At 45.4% G+C, this 25911-nt stretch overlaps 1 protein-coding gene across 1 annotated transcript in view; it reads left to right on the top strand.

Moving 5' to 3' along the window:
• The window catches only part of TECTA (tectorin alpha), a 67440-nt gene that overhangs the window by 26533 nt on the left and 14996 nt on the right, over positions 1-25911 (top strand). The window contains 4 exon segments of the mRNA XM_058544992.1: positions 4355-4956; positions 12365-12926; positions 20168-20367; positions 24124-24507. Coding sequence (XP_058400975.1) covers positions 4355-4956; positions 12365-12926; positions 20168-20367; positions 24124-24507 — 1748 coding nt within the window.

Raw genomic sequence — 25911 nt, 5'->3', positions numbered from 1 at the left:
ATCTAAATTCATTTTTTAAAACTTTTTAGTTTGAAATAATGTCAAAGTTATGGAAAAGTTGCAAGTATATCTGTATACCCCTTACCCAGATTAACCTATTGTTAGCATTTGCCCCATTTGCTTTGTCATTCTCTCTCACTCCATTTGAAAGTGAAGTTGCATACCTCATGCCCCTTTGCCCTTAAATACTTCAGTGTGTATTTCCTCAGAATAAGGATGCTCACTTACAGAACCACAGTACATTTATTGACCTGAGGAAATTTAACATTGACAAAATACTATCACATCCATATTTCAGTTTTGTCAATTGACTCAGTAATGTCCTTTATGGCTTTTTCTCCCCTCAGTACAGATCTAGTCTAGGACTATATACTGCATTTAGTTGTCATGTCTCTTTAATCTGGAAAAAAAATCCTTAGCTTTCTTTGTCTTTTATGACATTGCCATTTTTTAAGAATACAACCGGGGGCCGGCCCGGTGGTGCAAGCGGTTGAGTGCGCATGCTCTGCTGCAGCAGCCCGGGGTTCGCTGGTTCAGATCCCGGGTGTGCACCGACGCACTGTTTGTCAAGCCATGCTGTGGCGGCGTCCCATATAAAGTGGAGGAAGATGGGCATAGGCGTTAGCCCAGAGCCAGTCTTCCTCAGCAAAAAGAGGAGGATTGGCAGATGTTAGCTCAGGGCCGATCTTCCTCACACACACACAAAAAAGAGTACAACCTCTCTCCTTTTAAGACAGAATGGCCCTCCATTTGGGTTTGATTTGGGTTTGGGTTTCAACTTAACCTGCTGTACATCCCTACTCAGACTCTGCATAGATGATGTGTGCTTTTCTCATGGCATCACATCACATGTGGGGCATGCTCTGTCCAGCCTCCTCTCATTGGTGATGGGCACGTTGATCCCTGGGTCAGGTGTTGTCAAATGTCTCCACTCTAGAGTCACTATGTTTTTTCTCTTCCAACTAATAAGCAATCTGTGGGAGATGCTTTAAAACCATGCCAGTGTCCTGACCATCATCAAAATTCCCTCTGACTTAATGCCTATTGATGACTTTTGCTTGTGTCAATCTTTAGCATGATGATTGCAAACTAGTGGTTTCCAGCTCCAGCACTCTCTCCACTTTAAGCAGTCAGCGGATATCATTCTACTGTAAGCAAGAGTCCTCCCTGCTCTTCAGTCTGCCTGTCATCCATCCATCTATCATCCATCTATGTATCTATATATCTGTGTATCTATGTATGTATCTATCTATCTACCCACCCATCCATCCATTCATCCACCCATCTTTCTATTTATCTCAATCATCTATCTATCTTATCAATATGGACTCATGAATTCCTATTTTTTTCAATAATTTATATTTCATATTACATTTGTTAATTATTTTGGTGTTAAAATTGTCCCATATTTGGCCTATGGGAGCCCCTTCAAGTTGCCTCCTATGTCCTTTTGACATGCCTCTGTTGTTTTCTTACTTTCTGGCATAACAAGATGCTCCACACTCATCTGTTAACCTTCCCTGCCCCAGACTAGAAGCAGCCATTACTCCAAGAAGCCCTGATTCCTTTTGGTGGGAAATGTTATTAGAAACCAAGATCTGGGTGAGGCTTACCCATTGCTATTGGAGTATTCTTGTTTGCCTCTAAGCCGTTTCAACAGAAACATCTCAGAGCTAAGAATGCACACACACGCATGCACACACACACATGCACACGCACATACACATATATACATACTTGTCTTTTTAAATCTTTGGTTTCTGAGCTTTGGAAGTCCGAGGAGCACGTGGAGGGTTTGGTGGCTGTCGTCTCAGAGAAGGGTGGTTATATCCGTGGTGAGCCGCACTGGGGAGGGGTTAATAGCAGATGCTGTGGATCCCAACGCTGGAAATCTGGGAGCATGCTCTTTCATCAAGTCACCTACAGGGAGAGAGGCTCCAGGGTTTCTATTGACCACCACCTCTAGCGGGACCTTATAATGCTTTTCCAAAGCCTTCTTTTTAATCCACCTCCCACCTCCTCTTCTGTCCCATCACCAGCTTATCTAATACGATCTCTGTCCCTGCTCCGGCACTCAGCTTTCTAGTTGTAGTTCTTTCACAGTACAGGATTACCAAGCCTGCCCCATATCAAATCCACTTTGTGGCCAGTCCTTTTAGACTGTATCCATGCCATCCTTTTAGACTATGAACTCTTACCCAGCAGGAAGTGTTTCTGGCTTGTTTGTGTACTACGTGGAGCACAGTGTGGTGGCATTGTTTGTGTGAAGGAAGTGTGGCAGGATGGTGATGATTCCCTCTTTTCCTGGGTGTGATGGCTGCTGAGAATAGCTTCTTACCATCCCTCATCTGGACTGCAGAGCTGGAGGAAGCTCTTGTAAGTGCCTTTTTTTAGAGAGAGACATGCGGACAGAAGCAGCCATGTGGAACACGGCTTCCTTGGGCGGAGGGCCAGGGTTCAAACTTGAGACATCCCCCGGGATGTTTTGGCCAGACCTTGTGGACATGGGTCTGGCGAGAAGGACCAGAGTGTGCACACTTGGTTGATCAAGTCCCTGGGTACTAAGAGGTTAATCTAGTTGGGATCCTACAGGGTGGGGATTGGATTTGAGCAACAGCTGCAAATCAGGAGCACAGTCTTCTTGAGACCTAGAGAGAGACAACCACCGCTTCTGTGCTCGGGTATTTTTAACCAGCCCTCTTGCTGGCTGAGCCAGGATGCCCAATTAAGTAATTTCAAAGAGGCATTTCAGGGGCAGGGGAAGTTTTATTACTTCACGTCTGTGTGTTCCAGACTTTCAGACAAATTCAGACAACACAGTAAGTCATAAAGCAAGAATCATTTAAATAAGTCATGCTATTTGCTTTCACCATAAACCTGCAGTCAGTGTTATAACATTCACAATTTAGAGACAAATGTGAAAATCCCTCTCTACAGACATATTTAATCAGTGCTGAATTAGCCTTCAACTCAAAGCCTTCAACTCAAAGCCACATGGTATTGTCGTCAACGGGAGTGGAGATGGTCCTTTAACCCAGAGGAAAAAAGATTGGCTTTCAGTACACAGTGCAGAACTGTCGAGTTGGTACTTGTGGGCAGAGCTATTATTGCCATGCAGTTTATTTCTCTGTAGTGCCCTATGTGTCCTTGGATTATAATATGCTATTAAGGAGTGATAGTATGCATAAGAGCTAAAGTTTTAAAGGCAAGATGTTATTCTCCCAGGAGATGGTGGAGACCTTCACAGATCTTTAGTCTACACAGACTTGTGGGTAGATTTCTTCTGTGCTCCTGGATTCATCCCTGCCCAGCTCAGATTTTGACAAACTGAAATAATCAAGAGAAATAGGAAGGTTACCCGGAACTCCACAGTGAGCCACACGTGCTGTCATCATTTTACGTGCTATGCTTTGTGACTCAGACGCTTCATCTATCAAGGAAGGCTTCTGGGCAGAAGTGCAGTTTTAAGTGAAGGCTGGGTAGGATTTGGCTTTGTGAGGGCCGTCCAGGTGGGGGAAAGAGTGTGGGCAAAGGAGGTGGGGGTGACCATGTGCAGAGGGTGGGGAGGCGGTGGTGCAGAGGGTACCAGGAGCAGAGAAATGAAAGGCAAAGGGAGAGACCAATTTGTAGAGTAAAAATACCTGCATAAAGCCTATCTGTATAGAAGGAAGTGTAAAGAGGGGAAGGGCATGCTATTTATTGAGACTCTGCTGCCAACTCAATGTATTAGGTTCTTAATCCTCAGAACCGCCATGCGAGGTAAGTACTGTTCTCATTTAATAAAAGAAGAAACTAAAGCCCAGAGATGGTATCCACTAGTCTCTATGGCCTCAAAGTACTTGTTCTTTCTGGAACACTCTCTCTCCAGGGTCTTCAAGTCAGGAGACTTAGAGTCAGGAGATCCGAATTCAACTCTCTCTCTGGTACTTATTCACTGGATTAAATTGTCACTGAACTTCAGTTGTCTCACCTATAAAATAGGGATGATAAGACTCCTTACCTTCCAGGTTATTGAGACAAGTTACATTAAAGTGCCTAGAACAGTGCCTGGCATGCAGCAGATGCTGCATACAGGCCCCTAGTCTTGGAATCTTCTACGTGGAAAGCGAAGTGCAGTAGAGGAGCACACGAGTGAGAGGTTCCCTGAGCCTTTGATCACCCCAAACGAGGATGACAGTGGTGCTGATCACAGGGCACTCATCGAGCTCACTATGCTGTACAAATAAGAGTACACACATGGCACACTCACACATGCACGCACACGCATACATACACACGCATACACACAGCGCACGAACTCTGTCTCTGACCTCTGTCCCTTTCTCAAGCCTGTCTTCTTCTTGACCACCCTCAGCTCTGGAATGCCCGGAGAACAGCCATTTTGAGGAGTGTGTGATGTGTACGGAGACCTGTGAGACCCTGACCCTGGGCCCCATCTGTGTGGAGAGCTGCTCTGAGGGGTGTCAGTGCGACGAGGGCTATGCCCTGCAAGACAGCCAGTGTGTCCCCCGGAGCGAGTGTGGCTGCAATTTTGAGGGGCGCCAACTTGCCACCAATGAGACCTTCTGGGTGGACCTGGACTGCCAGATCTTCTGCTACTGCAATGGCACAGACAACAGCGTCCACTGTGAGACCGTCCCCTGCAAAGAGGATGAGTACTGCATGGAGGACGGCGGCCTGTACTACTGCCAGGCTCGCACCGACGCCTCTTGCATCGTCTCGGGCTACGGCCACCACCTGACCTTTGACGGCTACCCCTTTGACTTCCAGACCAGCTGCCCACTCATCCTGTGCACCACAGGAAACAGGCCGAGCTCAGACACTTTCCCCAGATTCATCGTCACAGCCAAGAATGAGGACCGGGACCCGTCGCTGGCCTTGTGGGTCAAGCAGGTGGACGTGACTGTGTTTGGCTACAACATTGTGATTCACAGGGCCTACAAACACACTGTGCTGGTGAGTAGTCACAGGCCAGACCCCAGGAAGGAGGTCGGGGGGACGTGAGGACAGGGGTCCCAGGTCAGCAAGCCAGGCTGCGGCTGAATCAGGATGGTCCAGAATCCAAGGAAAAGCTTAGGATGTTAGAACAGAGAGGGGCCCTGGAGATTTTCTGTCACTTTTTCTTACAGATAAAGAAACTGAGCTTCAGAGAGAAAAATGATCTGCCCAAGTCACAGGTCCCAAGTGAGGAACACAGCCAGCTCCCGAAATGGTACCTCTCATATTGTAGCAGAGTATGCTGGAGAGAGCACAGACCTGGATTCGCATCCCAGCTTGGCTGCTGCTGTGCGGCCTTGGGCAGTCACTCCATCTGTAAAAGAGAACACACGCCTAGCACGGACTAGGCGTCTATAGGTGGTACTATTGTCTAAACCACCTCCTTCCCTTTGTTGAGAGCAGGACAATATTTGCCTGCTCTGGCCTCCTTCCACCTCTTGCAGTCTCCCTGTTGGCTCCCACAGCGTCCGGGAGTTCAAGAGTCTTGCACACTTTTGGAGCACTCAGGGGCTCTCCTACAATCTCTTTACTCACCTAGGCCTCAGTTCCCTCTTTCTACCCTGCCCACCCTGTTCACTCCCTTGACCGTAAAGACAGGAGTACGTAGGGGTGAGGAGTCCCGTGCACTCCTAGTCCGGCCTGAGGACGTCGGCCCCAGCAGCAGCCCTGCCACTCCTTCTCCAAGGTCTTGCTCTGAGCATCGCTTGGGGTACTAACAAGCCAGCCAATGGCCTCTGCTTCGGCATTTGGGAGGAGCTGATTTAGGATGTTGGCCTATTAACATTATCCTCACTGGTCTGTGGCATAATTTATCTGTAAGGAGACTCCTTTTCATCTTGTATACATTCTCTAAAATTCTGAGCTGTTACTAATGAGTTCCCTGGGCAACTCTACTGATTTCTTTCCTTCCTTAGGATTTCCTTAGTCCTTGGTTTTCCTTAAACCTTGGTTGCTATGTCCATTATTGCACGAATCATATTGTATTTTTTCATGATGTTCATGTCTAACTCAGTGAATACTAACTGGGGACTTCTTGAGGGCAGGAACCGTGCCTAATTCATCTTGATGTTAAGTGAAGACACAGGGCCTGCGTGTGATGACACTCCAGACATTCATCTGAGTGAGTGAGATGACGTAATAACCCCTTTCTTCCAAGGGCCCTTTGACTCTCATTCTGCCGCTGGGCACTTCTTCAGCAATCTGGCAGAGCGCATGGCCACTGAGCCGGTGAAGAATACATAGATGCTTTGCTTTTAGCCTCATGAGGTTTCAACATACGTCTGGATAGTTGAAGCTGCCCGTTGCAGTAACTTCCCTCTACTCTATTTTCATCATATGTGTTAAAACAAATGTCAACCATTTTGTCCATGTGGCTTACATCATACGCGTCCTTTTCTCCTCCCCTGATATATTCCTCCCCTTCTATCTAAATCTTTTCATGCAGTTCCTTATCTCCCTGACATTCAACACGTTCAACACTCTTCCACCTTTCTCCCTCTCAGGTTTTTGTCTTCTTTTAAAATACCATCTGTTCGTAGGTTCTGTCCCACGCAGTGTGTTATGAAATCGTATTTTCTGCTTTGTGTTACGTGCTCTCGGCGTTTAGGTATATAGACATCCGAGGCCACCCATGTTGTTTTCTGGCCCAGTTATTCTCACATATAGACCACTGGATCCTCATGAAGGCTTATCCTTTTCTGTGCTGTCCCTTCTCTCCTTCGTGGTGGCTGATTCCCCTCTCACTGGGTGTTTCCCTCCCTTTTCCTCTGCTTTAGGGCTGAGGCCTTAACGGGTCAGCTCACCCTCCAGGCACGTGTCCTAATCTAATCTCATGAGATGCACTCATGGTTAAAGTCTAGAGTCATGAGAACCACAGAGCCGGTTTCTTCCTCCCATAAAGAGATGGAGAGGGAAGGGTGTATTAGTTTCTTAGGGCTGCTGTCACAGAACACCACAGACTAGATGGCTTAAAACAACAGAAACTTATTCTCTCAGAGTTTTGGAGGCTAGAAGTCCAAACTCAAGGTGTCAGCAGGGCCCTGCTCCCTCTGAGGTTCTAGGGAAGAATCTGTTCCAAGCGTGTCTCCTAGCTTCTGTTGGTTAGGCGATTCTTGGAGATCCTCGGCTTGTGGCAGCGTAACTTTAGTCTCTGCCTCCGTCTTTATGTGGCTTTCCTCCCTCTGTGTCTTCTGTTTTTCTGTGCCAAATCTCTCCTTTTAAGGACACCAGCCATTGGATTTAGGGCCCACTTTAGTCCAGTGTGATCTCATCTTAACTTGACTACATCTGCAAAGACTCCATTTCCAAATAAGGTCACATTCACAGGTCCTGGGGGTTAAGACTTCAAAGTTTCTTTTTGGGGGACATAATTCAGCCCACAATAGGAGTTAATTAGGGAGCAGTGAGTGTCAAGGAGGCATTGATTAAAGTGGTGAGGGGACCATCTTTCTAAGTCACCCAGATATCCTAAGTTCCCAAGCTGGGAACAGAGTATATAGCTTTCAAATCTCTGGCAAGAAGACCGAGTTCAGGATGTTTGATGGTTCTTTTCTTTTGGGGCCTGGGGGATAGATTTAGCATTTACTTTGAATTATTAATATGCATTACAGGATCTGCTTGTTCAATGATTTGCATTTGTTTTTCCATGATGTTATTATTAGTCACCATCTCTCCCTGAGAGAAGAATAATGGCCATCATAATGACAGTGTACAGTGAAGTGCTGGGCAAAACACAGCACGGAGCCCCAGCTCACTGCTGGTGCTCTCAGAAATGGAGGTGACATGAAAGTGACTCCTTGGGACATGGGGTCCCTCTATGACTCTAACATTTCCCTGCATTAAGCAGTACTGGAGGACGTGGGAAAATCCACCAAGCCGAGGGAAACTAGAAATAAATATGTGATGTTCATACCAGACAAGGTTATGAGAGGTGAGTGACAGAAGGTGAGCCACTTCCAGGGGCCCTGCTGCAGACGTCTCGGCAGTCCACAGCCAGAGCTCAACAGAGACAACATCTCTGCTGCCGTCTCCCTCAGGCTTCAGCACGGCCAGGTCCTTTGTGGTCCAGGCCATGGGGAAGGTTTTCAGGACCCTCACAGCTGGTGTCTTTATCACTTATTGCCAATCCTGTGGCCATCGGAGAAGAGTGAGGTTTTGAGCATCACTCTAGCTCAGTTTAGTTTGACGGGCTTATATTGATGCCTATTCTGTGCCAAGCTCTGGGGGTAGAAAAATGAATCAAACATGGATTCTGTCCTAAAAGAACTCAGGGTCTAGGGGGAGAGAAAGACATGTTAGCAAGTAAAGTCGATGCAATGTCAAGTGCTACAAAAATGTGACGTGCAGAGGGTCATGAGGGCACAGGTTGCCTGAGCCAGCCTGCGGAATGCCTTCTGGAAGAGAGGATCCAGAGCCGAGCCCTGAAGGGATACGTTAGCCAGGCTGAGATTGAGGTAAGGGCATTCTAGGAGAAGGAAACATCAGTGAAGACCCAGGGCAGTAGCAAGCAGCTATGAGGGGACCTGAGATCAGCTGAAGAGGCCATAGAAGCAGACCAGGGGCAGTTGTTTAAAGGAAAGCTCTCTACTAAAAATCTAATATGTAGTCTCATTTCCAATACTTAAATATTTGAAATACATTTCCCCACACTCATCCCCATGCCCTGTTGTCTTCCTCCTCTGCACCTTCCTCCTTCATCCATGAGTCTCTCCTTCCATACCAACCTCTCCTTCTCTCTGCTTTCTCTCCCTCTGCTCCCTCTTTCCTTCCATTTCTCACTCACAGAGAGAGACAGGGCAGTGTTGTGGCAATGGAGGTGGCATTTGGGGGATTCAGAGACAGAGGGAAGCCGGGTTTGTCTGTCTGAGTTGAAAGGCATTCCTTTCTCAGGATTCTCCTGGGCGATGACAGAATTTGCAAGCCTTTTAGCTTTAATCCAATTATATTGTCTCCTGTTGATACCCAATAGCCAAGAATATAGAATGCAGGTAACTCAGGAGAAGAGCAAGCCAGCACATGTGAGCCTTTGGGTGCACAGCTTTTAGTTTATTAGTGTGAGTCTTCAAGGCAGGCGGGAGTCCCCGCCGCCTTCGCTTTCCTCGGTGACCTTCCACATCTGCATTCTGTGTCTACACAGAGCCCACGTCGCTCTGTCTCTGGACCTCGCGGTTGAGAAAGTTGTGCTCATCAGGCGTGATCTCCTCCTCCTTCCACCCTTCTGCACTGTCACTGAAATGACCCGTCACTGCGTCCTCTTCACCTCCTCTCTTCCAGGCACAGAGAATGAGGCATCTCTTCCCCTCTCCATTGCCACTCTCCACCTGTGCCATCTCTGCTTTGCCTTTTCAGGGATCTTCCCTGTCTGTCATCTCCTGTCCTCCTGTGTCTTAGGTTCTTTTCTTCAACCCATGGACATATTCATTCTAAAACAAACCTGGACCCTGATTCACCACTAGCTTCTATCCAATCTGTCTCCTCCCCTTTCCTTTCAGACTCCTGGAGAGAGCCATCTCTACTTCTATATCTCCTATTTGCTGTTGAACTTCTGCGATCTGACTTCTGGCCTTGTCACTCTAGTGAAGTTTCCTTATCAAAGTCAGCGATGACTTCTTTTTTGCAAAATGAATGGATCTTTTTCAGGCTTGATCTCACGGGCCTCTGCCGTGTGTGGCATTGCATACAAGGCCCCCCCCCGTAATCCAGGCCCTCCCCACCTCTCCGTCTTCGTCTCCCACTACTCCCAAGGCCCCATTTTATGCTCCAGCAGCACTAAATTGCTCTAATTCTTCATATATACCCTTTGTTCCTCTCCTTTTGTCCTTTTCTTGGGATTCCCTTTTCTTCACTCTCATTTCTCCTTGGCTGGCCAACACTACTCATCCTTTAGGACCAGGTGAGGGCAGCATCTTCTGCAGGCATCCCTGATTCTGTCCACAGGCTGAGTCTGGTGCCTGTGCATCTATTTATCTCTATCACTGCTTTCATCAGGTGACATTATTATTATCTCTTTATGTACTCGTCTCTGCCACATGCCTGTGAGCTCCTAGGGAGAGGGCTCGTGCTTTATTCCAGCATTAGCACAGTGCCTGGCGCACAGTAATGCCAAATTTATGTCTACTGGATGAATGAATGAATTCTGCCTAAACAAATATTCATAGAAGAGGAGATAGTTGAGTTGAAATCCGAAAGGTAAGTATTGCCCTGTAGAGGGGGGACAGGAGTAAAGGCATCATTGCTGTCTTAGGTCAGGTTCCTAGAGGCAGAGTCTGAGATGGGGATTCTTGAGAAAGTGAGAGAAGCACCAAGGGAAGAGAGCTCAGCAAGGATGTGGTCTAAGCTGGAGACCAGTCTCAGCTTGGGCTAGTGGGAGCTCTGGTGCATGACCTATACACAGAGTTGGTCCCCTGTGTTTCTCAGTCAATGGCTGAGGGCTGCCCCTGGGATGGAGAGAAGTGGTTGGAGTGGGGGGTGTGTGTCATAACTTCCTGGGCCAAGTGGCTCCCACTCAGCCAAGGCCAGCTGTGATTTATCATTCGCCCACAGTCACAGTGGCTAAGGATGAGGGGCCCTGGGCAGGACACAGAAAGTACCGACACACTTGGAGCAAAGGAAATGGCAGGGTGGAATGGCTCAACTTGGTCCATTTGGGGAACTGCAAAGTGTTGGATATTGCTTGAGTGGAGGAAGTGAATGGGTTGGGTCTGAGAGGCAGGGCCAACTCCTGGAGAGCCCTGTGTGATGTGCTAAGCACATCAGACATTTCACTCAAGCCGTGGAGAGGGTTTTAAGTATTGGATTAGCTGCTTTCAATTTCATTAAAAAGTATTGGAGTGGCAGCTGTGAGTGAATGGAGGCGAGAGGCAACACCAGACCAGAGAGACCGGTTAGGAGAGTGTTCAAGAGTTAAGGTGAAAGGTGATGCGAGTCTGAACTAAAGCAGTAGCAGTAGGGATGGGAGGGATGTCAAGATAGGAGAGAGATTAGGAGGTGAAGAGGGAGGGCATTTCTGGCCAGAGAGCAATCTTAGAACACCCCTAGGAGCAGTCGCCTACTGCTTCCTTCTCTCACAAGGAAGACCCAGTCACCTCTCAGCCCTCGGAGCAGTCTCTATTTTCCATCATGCACTCACCCTGCCAAGGGCTATAGGATTTGTTTCATTTGGATCAAAATAGTGCAAGGGCAGTGCAGTTCTGCAGTTTTACATTAAGGGATTTCTTTGTTTTCTGAATTAAAAATATATGGGCGGAAACGTGTCAAGGGTCCTCTCTGTGTGAGGCATCGTGCTGGATGCCCCGCGGATAGCGAGGAGAAAGTGGATATAAAGATCAATAAGGTGTGGTTCCTGCCCTCAAGTTGCTCATAATCTTTTGTCGGTGAGACAGAAATGTAGCCAACCAACCAGAATATAATGCAGGTTATGATGTGTGCTTCCATAGCAGTGTGCACATGCTTGATCTTGGCCAAAGGTGAAGAAAAATACAGGAGAAGTATAAATAACATATTCTGGTTGCCCAGACGAGGGAGTGATTAATTCTGACCACAGGCTCAGTAAACCTTGCTTTATAGAACAGGCATCGTTTGACTAGGGTCTGGAGGATGAGAGAGATGTTGACGGGTGACGAATGGCATCCTAGGCAGAGGGAGCAGCAAAGTCAACTCATTCTTCAGGGGAAAAAAAAAATCCCAACGGAATTAATAAATTGAGGCTTGCCTAAAATAAATCCACAGTAGAGCTGGAAATAGAAACACAGGAGTTCTAAGTTTCAGTATTTTAGTCTAAACTTTAATTGAATTCTTATTACCCTCTCATTACCTTGGAGAAAACAATTTGAACTCCTGGGGGGAATAATGCTATGTAAACAGAAGGCACTGAAATAAATAGGTGTATTAGTGTACAAAGGATAGTCATTTAAGTCTGTTCAAATCCTAATAATAATAGTTGACTGACACAGACAGCACTTAATGTAAAGTATGCATTCAACCTGCTCAAACCCCTCTCTGGGACTGCCTCTCTGAAGACTAATCATTAGGAGAAGGGCTAGGAGACTCTGGGCCAACTCTATTTCTCTACTTAACTCTCTTTGTGTGTGTGTGTGTGTGTGTGTGTGTGTGTGTGTGTGTGTGTGTGAGGAAGATCAGCCCTGAACTCACATCCATGCCAATCCTCCTCTTTTTGCTGAGGAAGATTGGCCCTGGGCTAACATCTGTGCCCATCTTCCTCCACTTTATATGGGACGCTGTCACAGCATGGCTTGACAAGCTGTGTCTCGGTGCGCGCCCAGGATCCGAACCCAGGCCGCCAGCAGCAGAGACCGTGCACTTAACGGCTACGCCACGTGGCGGCCCCTTAACTCTCTTTCTTTTGCAGATCAACAATGAACGGCTATATCTGCCCTTGAAGTTGGGACAAGGGAAGATAAATATCTTTTCCTTCGGCTTCCATGTGGTGGTGGAAACTGATTTTGGCCTGAAGGTTGTGTACGACTGGAAGACCTTCCTGTCCATCACAGTCCCTCGGAGCATGCAGAACAGCACCTATGGCCTGTGCGGCCGCTATAATGGCAACCCCGAGGACGATCTGGAGATGCCCATGGGTCTGCTTGCATCCAGTATCAGTGAGTTTGGGCAGAGCTGGGTGAAGAGGGACACCTTCTGCCAAGTTGGCTGTGGGGACCGCTGCCCTTCCTGTGCCAAGGTGGAAGGTTTCTCCAAGGTGCAGCAGCTATGCAGCCTGATCCCCAGCCAGAACGCTGGCTTCACCAAGTGTCACAGCAAAGTGAACCCCACCTTCTTCTACAAGAACTGCCTGTTTGACTCTTGCATCGATGGGGGTGCAGTGCAGACTGCCTGCAGCTGGCTCCAGAACTATGCCAGCACCTGCCAGACTCAGGGGATCGCAGTGACCGGCTGGAGGAATTACACGTCCTGCAGTGAGTCCTTCCTGTTATCTCTCCTGGTACCTTGATTGGTGTGGCCAGGCTGGTCTTCCAGCTCCATAGGAGTCAGAGCAAATTGAGTAGAGCAATTTAAGGATATGCACTTTGGAATTGAGTGTGTTATCTGAAACAAGATACGTAACCTCCCAGAGCCTCCATATCCTTATCTATAAAATGGGGTTAATACCACTTATTTCATGTATTGCTCTGAGGATAAAATAAGATCACGTATATAAAGCACAGAGCACCATACATGGCATTTGGACTCAGCAAGTGCACAATAAAATTCTAACAAAGGACTAATGGGCGAAGTGTTAGTTAGGAAGTTAGTTAGTTGGTTCTAGAGCCTCACGGGCCCATCATTGTACCGGTAATTTACATGCTTTCTCTAAGTGTGTTATTCTATTTGATTCATAGATATCATGTATCAGTCTTTGCACTTATGAAACATAGCTTGCTCTGTCCTTAAGGACTGGTGTGACCTTGCAGCATTTCACTTTTCCTCCCTGCTTCCTAGTTTCCCCTGATAATGCTGTGATAATGCTGCTGCCTACACCCTTTATGCTACAGAAGTGTCAGGAGATCAAATTAGGTAATTGAGAGCACAACACGCTCTACGCATGCTAAGTGGTATTGTTGTTACATTAATGGCTTGCTCTGAGCTAAGCCCAGTGCTGAATACTGCATCAACGTTGTCTCCTTTATTCTCCTCAATAACCCAATTAGTCAGGGAGAAACTGAGACTCAGCAGAGTTAAGTAACTTGCCTAAGGTCATCCAGTCTCAGTGGCAAAGTCTAGATTCCATCTTCTAACCCCAAAGCTCATGCTCTCAACCCATGTACTATACTGGTGTACTATGTACAGAAATAATTTGCCTGCATTTAGCACAACACAATAGGAAAAGATTGGGAGGAGAAACCACTATTGATCTTTGGCCAGTCTGCCTTGGTCTATTTTCCCATCTCAATCTCATTAGCTATAGCAAATTTCTTTTAGGCCTAACTGTATGAAAAGGCTACAAATTGATGCTGAATGCATAGAGCTCTAATAAGTGATACAGCAGGGGTCCCAGAGAATAAACTCTCTTTTCATCCTGGAAAAGGGAGATTTGGATGAAAAACCAGAAACAGTGTTGTAGTTTAATGCTCACACAGTTAGTTTACATTCCACATAATTGGATTCATGTAGATTGTGGGAGAGGGTGGGAGGAAGTGGGCAGAGGGAGAGAAACGATGCCAATACCATTTCATCCAGGCTCAGTCCCTGAGTGTGGGATAGGGGGATGATGCTGTAGGAGTGACTGTCCAGAATAATTGGCCTCTGGTGACTTCAGTAAAATAAATACGCCTGTAAAAAAGTCAGAGTCTGAATAAATCCCCAGAGCTACTCTGGATTCATCAGGATCAGCACAGTGGGGCCAGAGAGCTTGCCTTCTTCTAAATCAGAAAACCAGGCTCTGGACCAGGGGTCTAAAAATGGTGCAGGATGGGGAAACAGTTTTAGGAAGGAGACTCTTCCTGCTTCCTTTTGAGACTCGCTACAGGGAGTTCCCTCTTTGCCTGTAGCCGTGGCGTGGTGGTTGTCCTGCTCTCTGGCATGGCTGAGCTAGGGTGGCGGGGCATAGTGTATGCCAAATCCATTGCTTCTGGCTTCATTGAGCAGCAAAATCATAGGGAAGAATTGTTTCTAGAGGGGGCTAATGCCAGGAACTCTCACATTAAATTATGGGTATCAATTTTTGTCACTCATGGGAAGGAAAAGGAATCAAGTTAGTAAGCCCTCATAACCTCACCTCTGAGGAAGAGGGTCCCGCTACCCCTACAGAAGTGGGACCCATAGGGCTAAAAATGGTGCAGGATGGAGAAACAGTTTTGGAAAGGAAGACCATTCATAAAGGATATGAAGACCATTTTTCTTGTCCTCCAGTCCCCTCCACCAGCATCTTTTTCCTCTCCCCTCCAAGTTCTGTCCAGACATCGGTTGCCTCCTCTATGCAGAGTAATGGGGAACTCTATCCAAGGCACTCAGAGCCGAGTCTGACCTGCCTCCCCCTTGGCCCTGGGCCCCATCCCTGCCTAGACCAGCTGCCTGCCAGCAAAGCCTGGACCGAGCATCAGGGCCAACCGTCCCCATCACAAGAGGGTTAGACCTTCCCCTACTTTGGCATTTCAGGACGGGGGCAAAGATCCAAAAGAGAGTGCCTGACGAGATGGTGGTAGTGACTGGCAAAAAGCAAAGCTAAAATAAGAGAAAAAATTATACTTTAAAGACGGTCTGTGGGTGGGATGGGGGCGGGCACAGTTGGAGGCAGCTTAGTTTTCCATTTTGAATTCCAGAAGCAGAGAAAAGCTCCGGGAGACTGAGTCCCAACTCAGCCGTTCAGCCTGAGAGAGCGGTGAGCACAGAAGGGCTGTCTTGAATCTGGCTGTTTGTAACCGTATTTGACATGACTTGAACCTCTGGGAAGTGAGGGCAGGACTAGCACCCGCCCCGGCCCCGCATTCTGCTAAGAATTAATCCAATTCAACACTCACATGTTGAGATATGAGAAATGGTGCTTTCAGGAGAAAAAGAGTTAAACCAGAATTGCCCGTTAAATTGATGCTTTATTGGTAATAAGGTAGAACGCTGTTGTTTTTCAATGCTATTGGCTGTTCCTATCAATGCAATAATTTATTACTCAATTACCTTATGTAAACACTTTGGGAAACTTCTTCATCCAAATTGAACAAATAGGCTTAGAGGGGGAAAGGAAGGTCAATTGTCTTAATTACTAACCCCTCCTTAACATTTGTTCAGCTGAGTCTATCATTCTTTCAGTCCCTTAATGGGGAACTTAAATTAGAATACTAGATGGCGAGAGTGCAGTAAGAGAAGAAAATAATAAATGCTGACAGCTCTGACTGTGGGCTGGACACTATGCTAAGCACGATATAAGTCCTCACTTTTCACAGAAACCCTATAAAATAGGTCCTATTAATCGTCCCATTTTCTAGAGGAGGAAGCTAAAGCTCAGAGAAATGAAGTAGCTTTCCCCAGGAAAGTGGCTTGGGTAAGTTGGAAAGTGGCTCCAGAGACAGTGCTCTCCCCGCTGTGCAGTGCTGCCTCTCTGACGGAGCTGGGGAGCCCCCAGGTGTTGCAGAGGGTGTACAGCTCTGTAGGATCAGGTCTGGGGAGGTGTCTTCCAGCCTTGTTCGGCCATCGTGAGAATTAAACATGATGATGCCTCATAAACCAGGCCACCCGGTGCCTGACACCTGGTAAGCCGGCAGTCAAGGTCTCAACTCATTGTCATTTTCCCTTTCATCAGAGGCAGCTTTTCCTACCTCAGAGTCCTGGGTCCAAAGTCTGATAATTAGGGGCTTTCTGACATATTTCTCTGCGGATCCAATACATTCTTGTTGAATAAATTTTTAAAAATTCCTCCTCCTCCTCCTCCTCCTATAACTGCTCCTACTGTTAATAGCAGAAGCTCTCATTGAAGTACCTGGCACTGTACTAGAAGCTTTGCAAAATCACACCTCATTTTATCGTAACAACTACTCGATGGGGGAGATATTATTATCCCCATTTTGCAGAAGGGAAAACAGAGGTTTAGTGAGGGTAAATAATCTGCCCAAAGCAGCACTGCTAGTTCATGGCAGAGCCAGGGCTCAAACGACGTCAGTCTGATCCCAAAGCCCTCGTCCATTCTATTGTACAGCATGCTCTTCGGGGGGACCCATGCACCCTGCCACTCGGAGCACAAAGGCTAAACCAGGCCACTGGCCATGGCAAGAGACACATTCATGACCACAGGAGAAACCCAGGTGCAGAGCTATCATCGCTCACAGCTCTCAGCACTTCACTTGGGTGGAGAAAATCAGTATTAGTAATTTGAAAGTTTGTTTTCAAGAATCAAATGTTTATTAAGTACTGCCATGTTCTCAGCACTGTTTTGGGTGCCTTGGAAGAATCAGGAGTATAAAATATGGAGTTTATTGACTAGCTGGAGAAGTAGGACCAGCATACTTGAAACAACAATGGGCATCTCTAAACTAGTAGTGTATCTTCCCAGATACTGAAATGTATTGTAGAGCTTCAGTAACTGAAACAAGTTAATACCGGCACATGAACAGAAACACCAACCAGTGGAAAGATGAGAAAGTCCAGAAATAGGCCCAAAGAGAAATTAGCATATAGTCAAGCTGGGGGAAAATGTATTATTCAATAAACAGGAAGGGACAAAGGGCAAACAAATGGGGGAAAAACAGCTAAATCCTTCCTTCATTTCCTCTCTCCAAAATAAAGTCCCGACAGAACCAAGATTAAACATAAAAATTTAAGTTATAAAAGTACCAGAAGAAAACTAAAGAGTTTGTTTGTTTGGGGTTTTTTTTTTTTTTGATAATCTTGCAGTAGAGAGGGCCTTTCTAAGCAAAATTCCCAAAACCATAAGGAAAAACCTGATAAATTTGACCACTTTAGAATTTTAAATTTCTACATGGCAAAAACATAATAAAAAACACGAACAAATGTACAAAAAAGAAAAAAGAAGCAAAGTCAAAAGACAAATGATAAATATTTTGTAACACATGACAAAGATCTGTTTTTAATTTATAAAGAGCTTTTACAATATATAAGAAAAAATTCAACAACACAAAATGTGCAAAGGACATGAAAAGGCAGTTCACAGAAAAAGACATACAAATGGATTATAAACAGATGAAAAGATGATCAACCTCACAAAAAATGCAAACTAAGTAAGGATATAGCAGATACAGCATTTTTTTCAATTTTTTTTATTGTGGTAAAATATACATAAAATTTACTATCTTAACTTTTTTTTTTTTTTTTTGGTGAGGAAGATTAGCCCTGAGCTAACATCCATTGCCAATCCTCCTCTTTTTGCTGAGTATGATTGGCCCCGGGCTAACATCTGTGCCCATTTTCCTCTACTTTATATGTGGGACGCCTACCGCAGCATGGCTTGATAAGCGGTGCATAGGTCCGTGCCCAGGATCCAAACCTGTGAACCCTGGGCTGCCAAAGCAGAGTGCACGAACTTAACCACTGCGCCACAGGGCCAGCCCCTATCTTAACCATTTATAAGTGTACAGTTCAGTGGCATTAAGTACCTTCATATTGTTGTGCAACCACCACCCCTATCCATCTCCAGAAATCTTTTCATCTTGAAAAACTGAAAATCTATACCCATTAAACAAGAACTCCCCATTCTCCCTTCCCCCCAGCCCCCGGCAACTGCCTTTCTACTTTTGTCTCTATGAACTTGACTACTTTAGATACCTTATGTAAGTGGAATCATACAGTATTTGTCTTTTTGTGGGTGGCTTATTTCACTTAGTATAATGTCCTCAAGGTTCATCCATGTTGTAGTATATTGCAGAATTTCCTTCCTTTTTAAGGCTGAATAATATTCCATTGTATGTATGTACTGCATCTTGCTTATCCATTCATCCACTGATGGACACTTCAGTTGCTTCCACGTTTTAGCTATTATGAATAATGCTGCTATGAACATGGGTATATAAATATCTCTTTGAGATACTTCTTTCAAATCTGTTGAGTATAAACTCAGAAGTGGAATTGCTGGATCATACGGTAATTCTATTTTTAATAATTGAGAAGAAGAGCCATATTGTTTTCTGCAGCAGCCATACCATTTTACATTCCCACCAACCGTGCAAGAGGGTTCCAATTTCTCCACATCTTTGCCAACACTTGTCATTTTCTGTTCTTCTTTTTGGACAGTAGCCATCCTGATGAGTATGAGGTGCTATCACCTTGTAGCTTTGATTTCCTTGAGGATGAGTGATGTTGAGCATACTTTCATGTTCTTCTTGTCCATTCCTATATCTTCTTTGGAGAAATGTATAGTCAAGTTCTTTGCCCATTTTGAATCAGGTTCTTTTTTTGTTGTTCAGTTTTAGTTCTCTATATATTATGGATAGTAGTCCTCTATAGATATAGCACGTAACCTTTCATATTTCCAAGGATCAGAGAGTTGGTGATAAACAATCAGCAAGGATGTGGGAAAATAAACCTCATATAGCCCTGGTAGGAGGATAAACTGGCACAGCCTCTTTAGACGGCAATTCAGTTGCATCTATCAAAAATTTAAATGTGTATACCCTTTGACCCAGCAATTCCACTTCCAGGAATTTATTGTACAGATTCATTTATGAGGGCAAACGTGTATGTACAAGGATGCTCACTGCAGCAGCATCACAAACACATAAAATACACACACCATGCAGCAGTGCAAAAACAATAATTTAAGGCTAAATGGCATAGAGTAGAAATTCTCATATAACAGTAGTTGTGCTCTTTGTTTATATTGATTAAAATCATAGTTTATATAAAACTTTTAAGCAAACCTATTGTTAATGATTGGCTAACACTTACTGAACACTTATGTGCTAAGCACACAAACTCACTGAATCCCTCGCAACAAGCCATGAAGTGGGTGCTGTGGGGATCTGCACTGTACAGACAAGGAGCTGAGGCCCAGAGAGGCTAAGTGACTGGCTCCAGGGCCTACACTCTTCACCAGGACCCTAACTGCCTTCCATCAAAGCATCTGCATGCACCTGAAAACCATTGAACATAGTTGACATGGGTCAGTCTCCACACACACACACACACACACACACACACACACACACACAGAGTGCACATTTGCCTTCTCAGAAATCAAGGGGCTCAGGGGCCTACAATTTATAAACTACTGGTTTAGAGAAAGATTCTGAGGCGAAGGTGAGTTGGTATTGGTATAAGAGTGGGGAGCGTTATGTATAAGACGGGACTCCACCTGGGACTTGAAGAATGGAGAATTTGGACAGGCTGAGAGGATGAAGAAGGGCATATCTAAGAGAGGTCAGCATGAGGAAGGACCTAACGTCAGGAAGGAGTGTTGGGGGCCCCAGGAGGTCATCAAATGGCCTAACTGAAATCAAGATGCATATCGGGAGGTGGGTTTAAGGTAGCAGATTATAGAGGACCTAAAAAACCAGGCTGAGGAGAGGACAAAGATGATGTGAGGAACCTCCGGTTACCTCCATCTGCTCTTTGGTCCATTGTTTAAGCTGCAGTAAGTCAGATCGAGGCTTTCCATATGCAGAGAGGGTAGTAACGAAGAAGAGTGGCAAAGCTCACTCCCCCCACACCCTTCATCTTGAAAACCATTTACAGTCCTTGTGATTGTACGCGTCTTGACTTGTGCCTTCTGTTCCAGCCGTCAGCTGCCCTCCGAACAGCCACTATGAGAGCTGTGTGAGCGTCTGCCAGCCCCGCTGTGCAGCCATCCGCCTGAAGAGTGACTGTAACCACTACTGTGTGGAGGGCTGTCAGTGCGACCCTGGCTACGTCCTCAACGGCAAGAGCTGCATCCTGCCCCACAACTGCGGCTGCTACTCAGACGGCAAATACTACGAGGTAGGGGAGCCCAGCCCTGCCTCTTCTTCCTTGCCAATCATCAGTTTTCTGACTCCAAGAGGGTGGTCACAGTGGACCAGTCTTCCCATATCATTGTGAAGATTGTGGTGCCTATTTGCAGGGAGGCGGGACAGTGGCAAAAAGGTTAAGAACAGGTCGGGTGAGGCTCCTGCTCACTGAGCATCAGATTTGGAAACCCATTTGGGCCTCACTCTCCCCACTTCTCCCTCCTCCGGCGCTCGCCCCACCTCCTCACTAGCATTTGTGTTTCTCTCTCCGTCAAGCCTTTCTCAAGTTCCTTCTGACTTCCTCTCCTGTAAATCTTAGTTCAAAAGCTTCTGGTGGGGCTGTAGTTTAGAAATATGGTGGCTGTGAATCTGACATTTGTAGCTGTCTTAGCTAAGGACATTTTTAACTAGAAAATATGGGGCTTGAGGCTGGGAGGAATGGCCTTCCCTCTTATGGCTATTGAAGCTCCATGAGAGCGATCGAAGGCTACCATCTCAGCATGTGCCATTCATCACTCTGGTGCCATCCCCAGAGAATTCTGTCTGGACTGCTTAATACTGTGTCCCCACATCCTGCCCTCTGCTTCTCTCTCTATGGGGACTTAACATAGAGCTGATGACGATGCCCTTCATAGATGTTCCTCAGTAAAACATATTAGCTCATGGAATCATTTACTTTTTGTACTCTGTAGTCTTTCTTTATGTGCCATAATGCTAAGCTAGAAAAGGTCTTGCCTGGAGAAGGTATTTAGCCCATGGTTCTGCCTCAAGCCCATTCTCTGTTTAAATGACATCAACACCTTACTATTGGCGAGTGGACAGTCGCAAATATCAAGTATCTGCTATTTGCAGATCACTGTACTAGTGGTATTGTTAGGAATGATAAAGCATGTTCCTTGCCTTAAGGAACTTAAAAATCTATTCAGAAGAGAAAAAAATGCACTTTAAAGAACAAGAGAACAATTACAAAATAACGTATCAACAGTGAAAAATAATACCCTACAGAATTAATCAATTTTAAAATGAAAAAGAATAGCAGCATTAAAAAAAAAACGAATTGAAATGTCTGAACTGGAAATAAACTAGGCATAAAATAAATAATGTCTCCTTTTTGTAAAGATGCATTGTTCTTGTTCAAGAACAACTAAGTTGACTTTACTTTGAGAATAAATAAAAGAAATGAATGTCGAAGTTACCCTCAATCTCATTTTCAGTGGGAAATTTATCTAAATGTTTATATTATAAAGATGGAGAGAAGTAGAGTGAAATAGTACAACTAATCAAAGAAGACTTCCTGGGAGAGGTGGGTTTTGAAGTTAGCTCTTAAAAATATTGATTATTTTAAAGGAAAAGGCAGAACATGTGGGAGAAAATAATAAATTCCATTTTCTTACAAACTGGGAGAAGAGATGACCAGGCTCAAAACTGAAAAGCACTCTTTTAATCTCTGCTCGCCTCTCCAGAGACTTCCTGACATGTATCCATCTGTCAAGTGGGTCATGTACCCCTCAGTAGGGCTCCCGAGTATCTGTGGCATAGTGGAATGACACTTGGGTTTGATCCTAGCTGAACCACTGCCAGTAGTGCGACATTGAGCAAACTGCCTCATTTCTCTGAGCTTAAGTCGCCCTATCTATGAAATGTGACTAATAATACCAACTCGGTACTGTTGTTATGTATATAATCTATGCCAAGTACCTTGCCTAGTACCTAGCACCTACTACCCAGCACCAAATACCTAATACCTAGCATCTAGCTATTTTGTTGTTGTTGTTATTCTCTTGAGAAGTGTTTTGTAAATAAAAAATCCAGGCGTGTTAATGAAATTATGCATGTGAAAGCCCTTGGAACTCTCAGGAAAGGGATGGTTCAGCTCTTGGCAGCTATTAGTATTATAAACATTATTATCTGCTTTGCATCAGCTGTTTTGACAACAACTTATGTCTGGGAAGTAGCAAACTCACAGAAGAAATAATTCACATCTACTTGCCACAATTTAAACAAGCTTAGGGGCTTGTTGATACAACAAATTTCTTCGGAAATAAAGAGAGAACACATCTAGCCATTAGCATGTAGAGTAATCACCCAGCTGTCACTGTCAGGTCTAATTAAGGTAAAGAAAGCAGTATAGGGGCCAGTCACTTTACTGTGCTGCTAGTTGCATGATCAAGTTCTCCTGGGGGGTGAGTTATTTATCCTTGATCATATCCACATACATCAGGTTATGTTTCTCTTTCCACCCATGTAATGTCTGACTTCTTATCAGAGAGAAGCCAGACCATCTGCTCAATTATTCTGCAAATCTGATAAGAGAAATGAAGTCAATTTGTGAGGCTGCTGGCCCCCAGAATATTTTACAGGTCTGGAAGGAGGGAAGACTCCGGTTCCAGGAACTACTCTACTTTGAGGATGAAAGAATGAGCAGCGGCATCTTGAAGTGCACTGGATTGAGAAAACTTTTCCTGGGAGATCTCGCCCTGTGTCTATTTACCCTTGAATCTAAGTCATATCTGTACTTGATCTCCAGTGTTTTGATAAATTTATAGTTAAAGCAGACAACAGTGATCAGACAGAAGCATAGGTCTTTTTGTGCCATTAAAACATCTCTGGATAGCACTGTTTGGGTAAACTGAATTAGTGCACTGAGTGGGCACATCTCTGTGACGTAGTCTACTTGTCAGGGCCACATCCCACTTGGCCAATCATGACCAATTTTCAACAGTTCCCTGGAATTCTTAGTCTAGGACAAGTGCAAGACCAAGAGCTCAATTCCACCAAGTAAAGCTATGTCTATAGATGGTTGCTTGTTTGGGGAAGTAGAAAATAATGGCTGCCACCAATTGGGGATATACTTTGTAGTAGGTATTTTATATAACTTTATACAATTCCTCACCATGTGAAAGAGGATAAGGAGTTCTTCTCCTGTAATAAAGCAGTTACTATTTATTGACTGCCTACTCTATGCCAGGAAATGTGCTGTATACATCTTGTTTAATTTAGTCTTCACAACTGCCCTGCAAGACATTATTATCATCTCCAATTTAGAGATGAGCAAACCAACACCCTGGGAGGTCAGCAGTGCTCCTCGAGGAGGCGCACTGCAGGGTGGCAGGGCTGGGATTGAAACCCAGGTGGCCTGATCCTAAAGCTTTCCTTCCACAGGACCAGGCTGTTCTCTAGATCTCTCACTTCAGGACACAGAAATGGAGGTACTTGCAACAGAGGTAAATTAGATGTAGACTAGATACAGGAAAAAGTTTGGAACGGTGAGTATTGTGAAATGTTGAAGTAGTTCATCATCATAAGGTTGGTTATCATTTTCTTTTAACCTATTTAAGATTTGAAGGGCCCATTTTATCATTCTTGAGTGAATTTAAATTTCATCCTTGACGTGGAGCAGGTACTACTTAGAATAATTTTCTACCAAATATTCTTCCTCTTCACCTAGTTCCTCTAACAGCTGCACACTCAGGTTGGCTGTGATTAGTTCTATAATTCAGCCATAAAGATGCCCAAGCTCTTGATTGAAACCAATAAAGACTAAATTGCATATTGTTTGGCATCTGAGTTACAAGGAACTGAGGTAACGTTTGAAATGAAGCTGCCTCCCTACTGCTCTCTGTTGCAAATTCCAGCCCCATTATAGATAGGCTAGCCCAGCCGGGTACAGGGTCCTGATGGACTGCGCTTTGGGGCCCCCAGTCCCGACCATAGCCTGAGATTAATGCCCACGGCGCCTCTCTTCCAGCCCAAGCAGCTGTTCTGGAACAGCGACTGTACGCGGCGCTGCCGCTGTTTCCGGCGCAACCTGATCCAGTGCGACCCGCGCCAGTGCAAGTCCGACGAGGAGTGCGCGCTGCGCAACGGGGTGCGCGGCTGCTTCAGCACCAAGACCTCCTACTGCCTGGCGGCCGGCGGCGGCGTCTTCCGCACCTTCGACGGCGCCTTCCTCCGCTTCCCGGCCAACTGCGCCTTCGTGCTCTCCACCATCTGCCAGAAGCTGCCGGACATCTCCTTCCAGCTCATCATCAACTTCGACAAGTGGTCGTCGCCCAACCTCACCATCATCTCGCCCGTCTATTTCTACATTAACGAGGAGCAGATTCTCATCACCGACCGGAACACTGTCAAGGTGACAAGCCTTTCGTTGATTCTTAAGAAACGGGCGGCAGACAAGGGCTTGACTAGGGGGCGTTGTGGTTTTCTCAGATAACCAAGTTTGAGGATCAGGGGTTGTTGCTTCATATATGCCAGATACAGATGACCAGATTTTAAAGAATAAAAGTATAAGGATTCTACAAGCTAAGGCTGGGCCCCATTTAGTCCTTCGCTGAGGATTCCAAAGGCCAAGGTATAATATCGCAGGGCCATAATAATGCCATGGGTGCCAATAAAGCTTCAGGCGATAAAATGGTAGATAAGTCAGCTTTTACTCTGGATTAATTTCCAAAAAGCATCTCGTTTTGTGTGTTTTTGCTGAGGAAGATTCTCCCTGAGCTAACATCTGTGCCAATCTTCCTCTATTTTGTATGTAGCTTGCCCCCACGGCATGACCCAGGATGAGTGGTGTAGGTCTGCACCCGGGAATCAAACCGGGGCTGCGATGCAGGGTGTGCCAAACCTAACCACTAGGCCACTGGGCTGGCCCCTCGTTTCTTTTGAAAAGCCTTTAAAATTATTCTTGGCTCTGCCCACCTGTACCACTCTTTCATCTCTGCCATCCTTTCTAGAAGCTGAGAGAAGGCAAGCATTTGCCTATAAAAACAACTCCCTAAATAAAAACCTGATGGAACATCCCCCACTGTCAGAGGGCCCCATGATGACATACCAAGTAAAAGAAAATGGGAGGCTGAATAAGGTGAATTTCTCTTTGGTTGGCTCTGCCTTAAGTCAGCTACCTGGTTTCTTGTGAATCTTAGACATGTATATAAGTAAATGTGAATGTCCAACCCACCTCCATAACTAATATGGCTCTTCAACTTGGATTCCTCCCACCCTTTCCATTTATGAAGATAATCTGCTCTGATGAACTATTGACGGTGACCCCCAGCATCTCAGCTAAACCAGGCTGCACACAGCAGGTAGACCTGAAAGATGGAGCCAGGCCCCAGTGCTGTGACTACAGCTAGGGAGGGACAGGTAGAGGGCCAGGATATGCATATTAACATTTTTTGGAGTTGAGTGTTATTCTGTGTATCTGCTTTCCACCATTGGCTCAGATAATCACGCATTGAGTGTATTTTTATTTGAGGAGTCATCAAATAGCTTAGTATTCAGTGTCAGGCAAAAGACTGGAGGTATTTTGCAAGCTTAAAAGGATGAGCCTGGATTTTAATACTGGCTTTTAACTTCACTGAAAGCTGCTACTGTTTTTGACACTGCAATTCCTTTTGCAAATTGGCCCACATAGACACAACTGCATTGTCCCGAATACAGGTGCTAGAAAGTAAAAATGACCACCTCAGAGAGCAAAACTGAGATCGTTGCTGAATAAAATACCCCAAGCTAGCCAAAATAAAGAATCATAATTTTAAAA

This window comes from Diceros bicornis, chromosome 7 (assembly GCF_020826845.1).
Source record: "Diceros bicornis minor isolate mBicDic1 chromosome 7, mDicBic1.mat.cur, whole genome shotgun sequence".
Lineage (NCBI taxonomy): Eukaryota > Metazoa > Chordata > Mammalia > Perissodactyla > Rhinocerotidae > Diceros > Diceros bicornis.
This window is presented reverse-complemented; position numbering and strand designations above follow the sequence as displayed.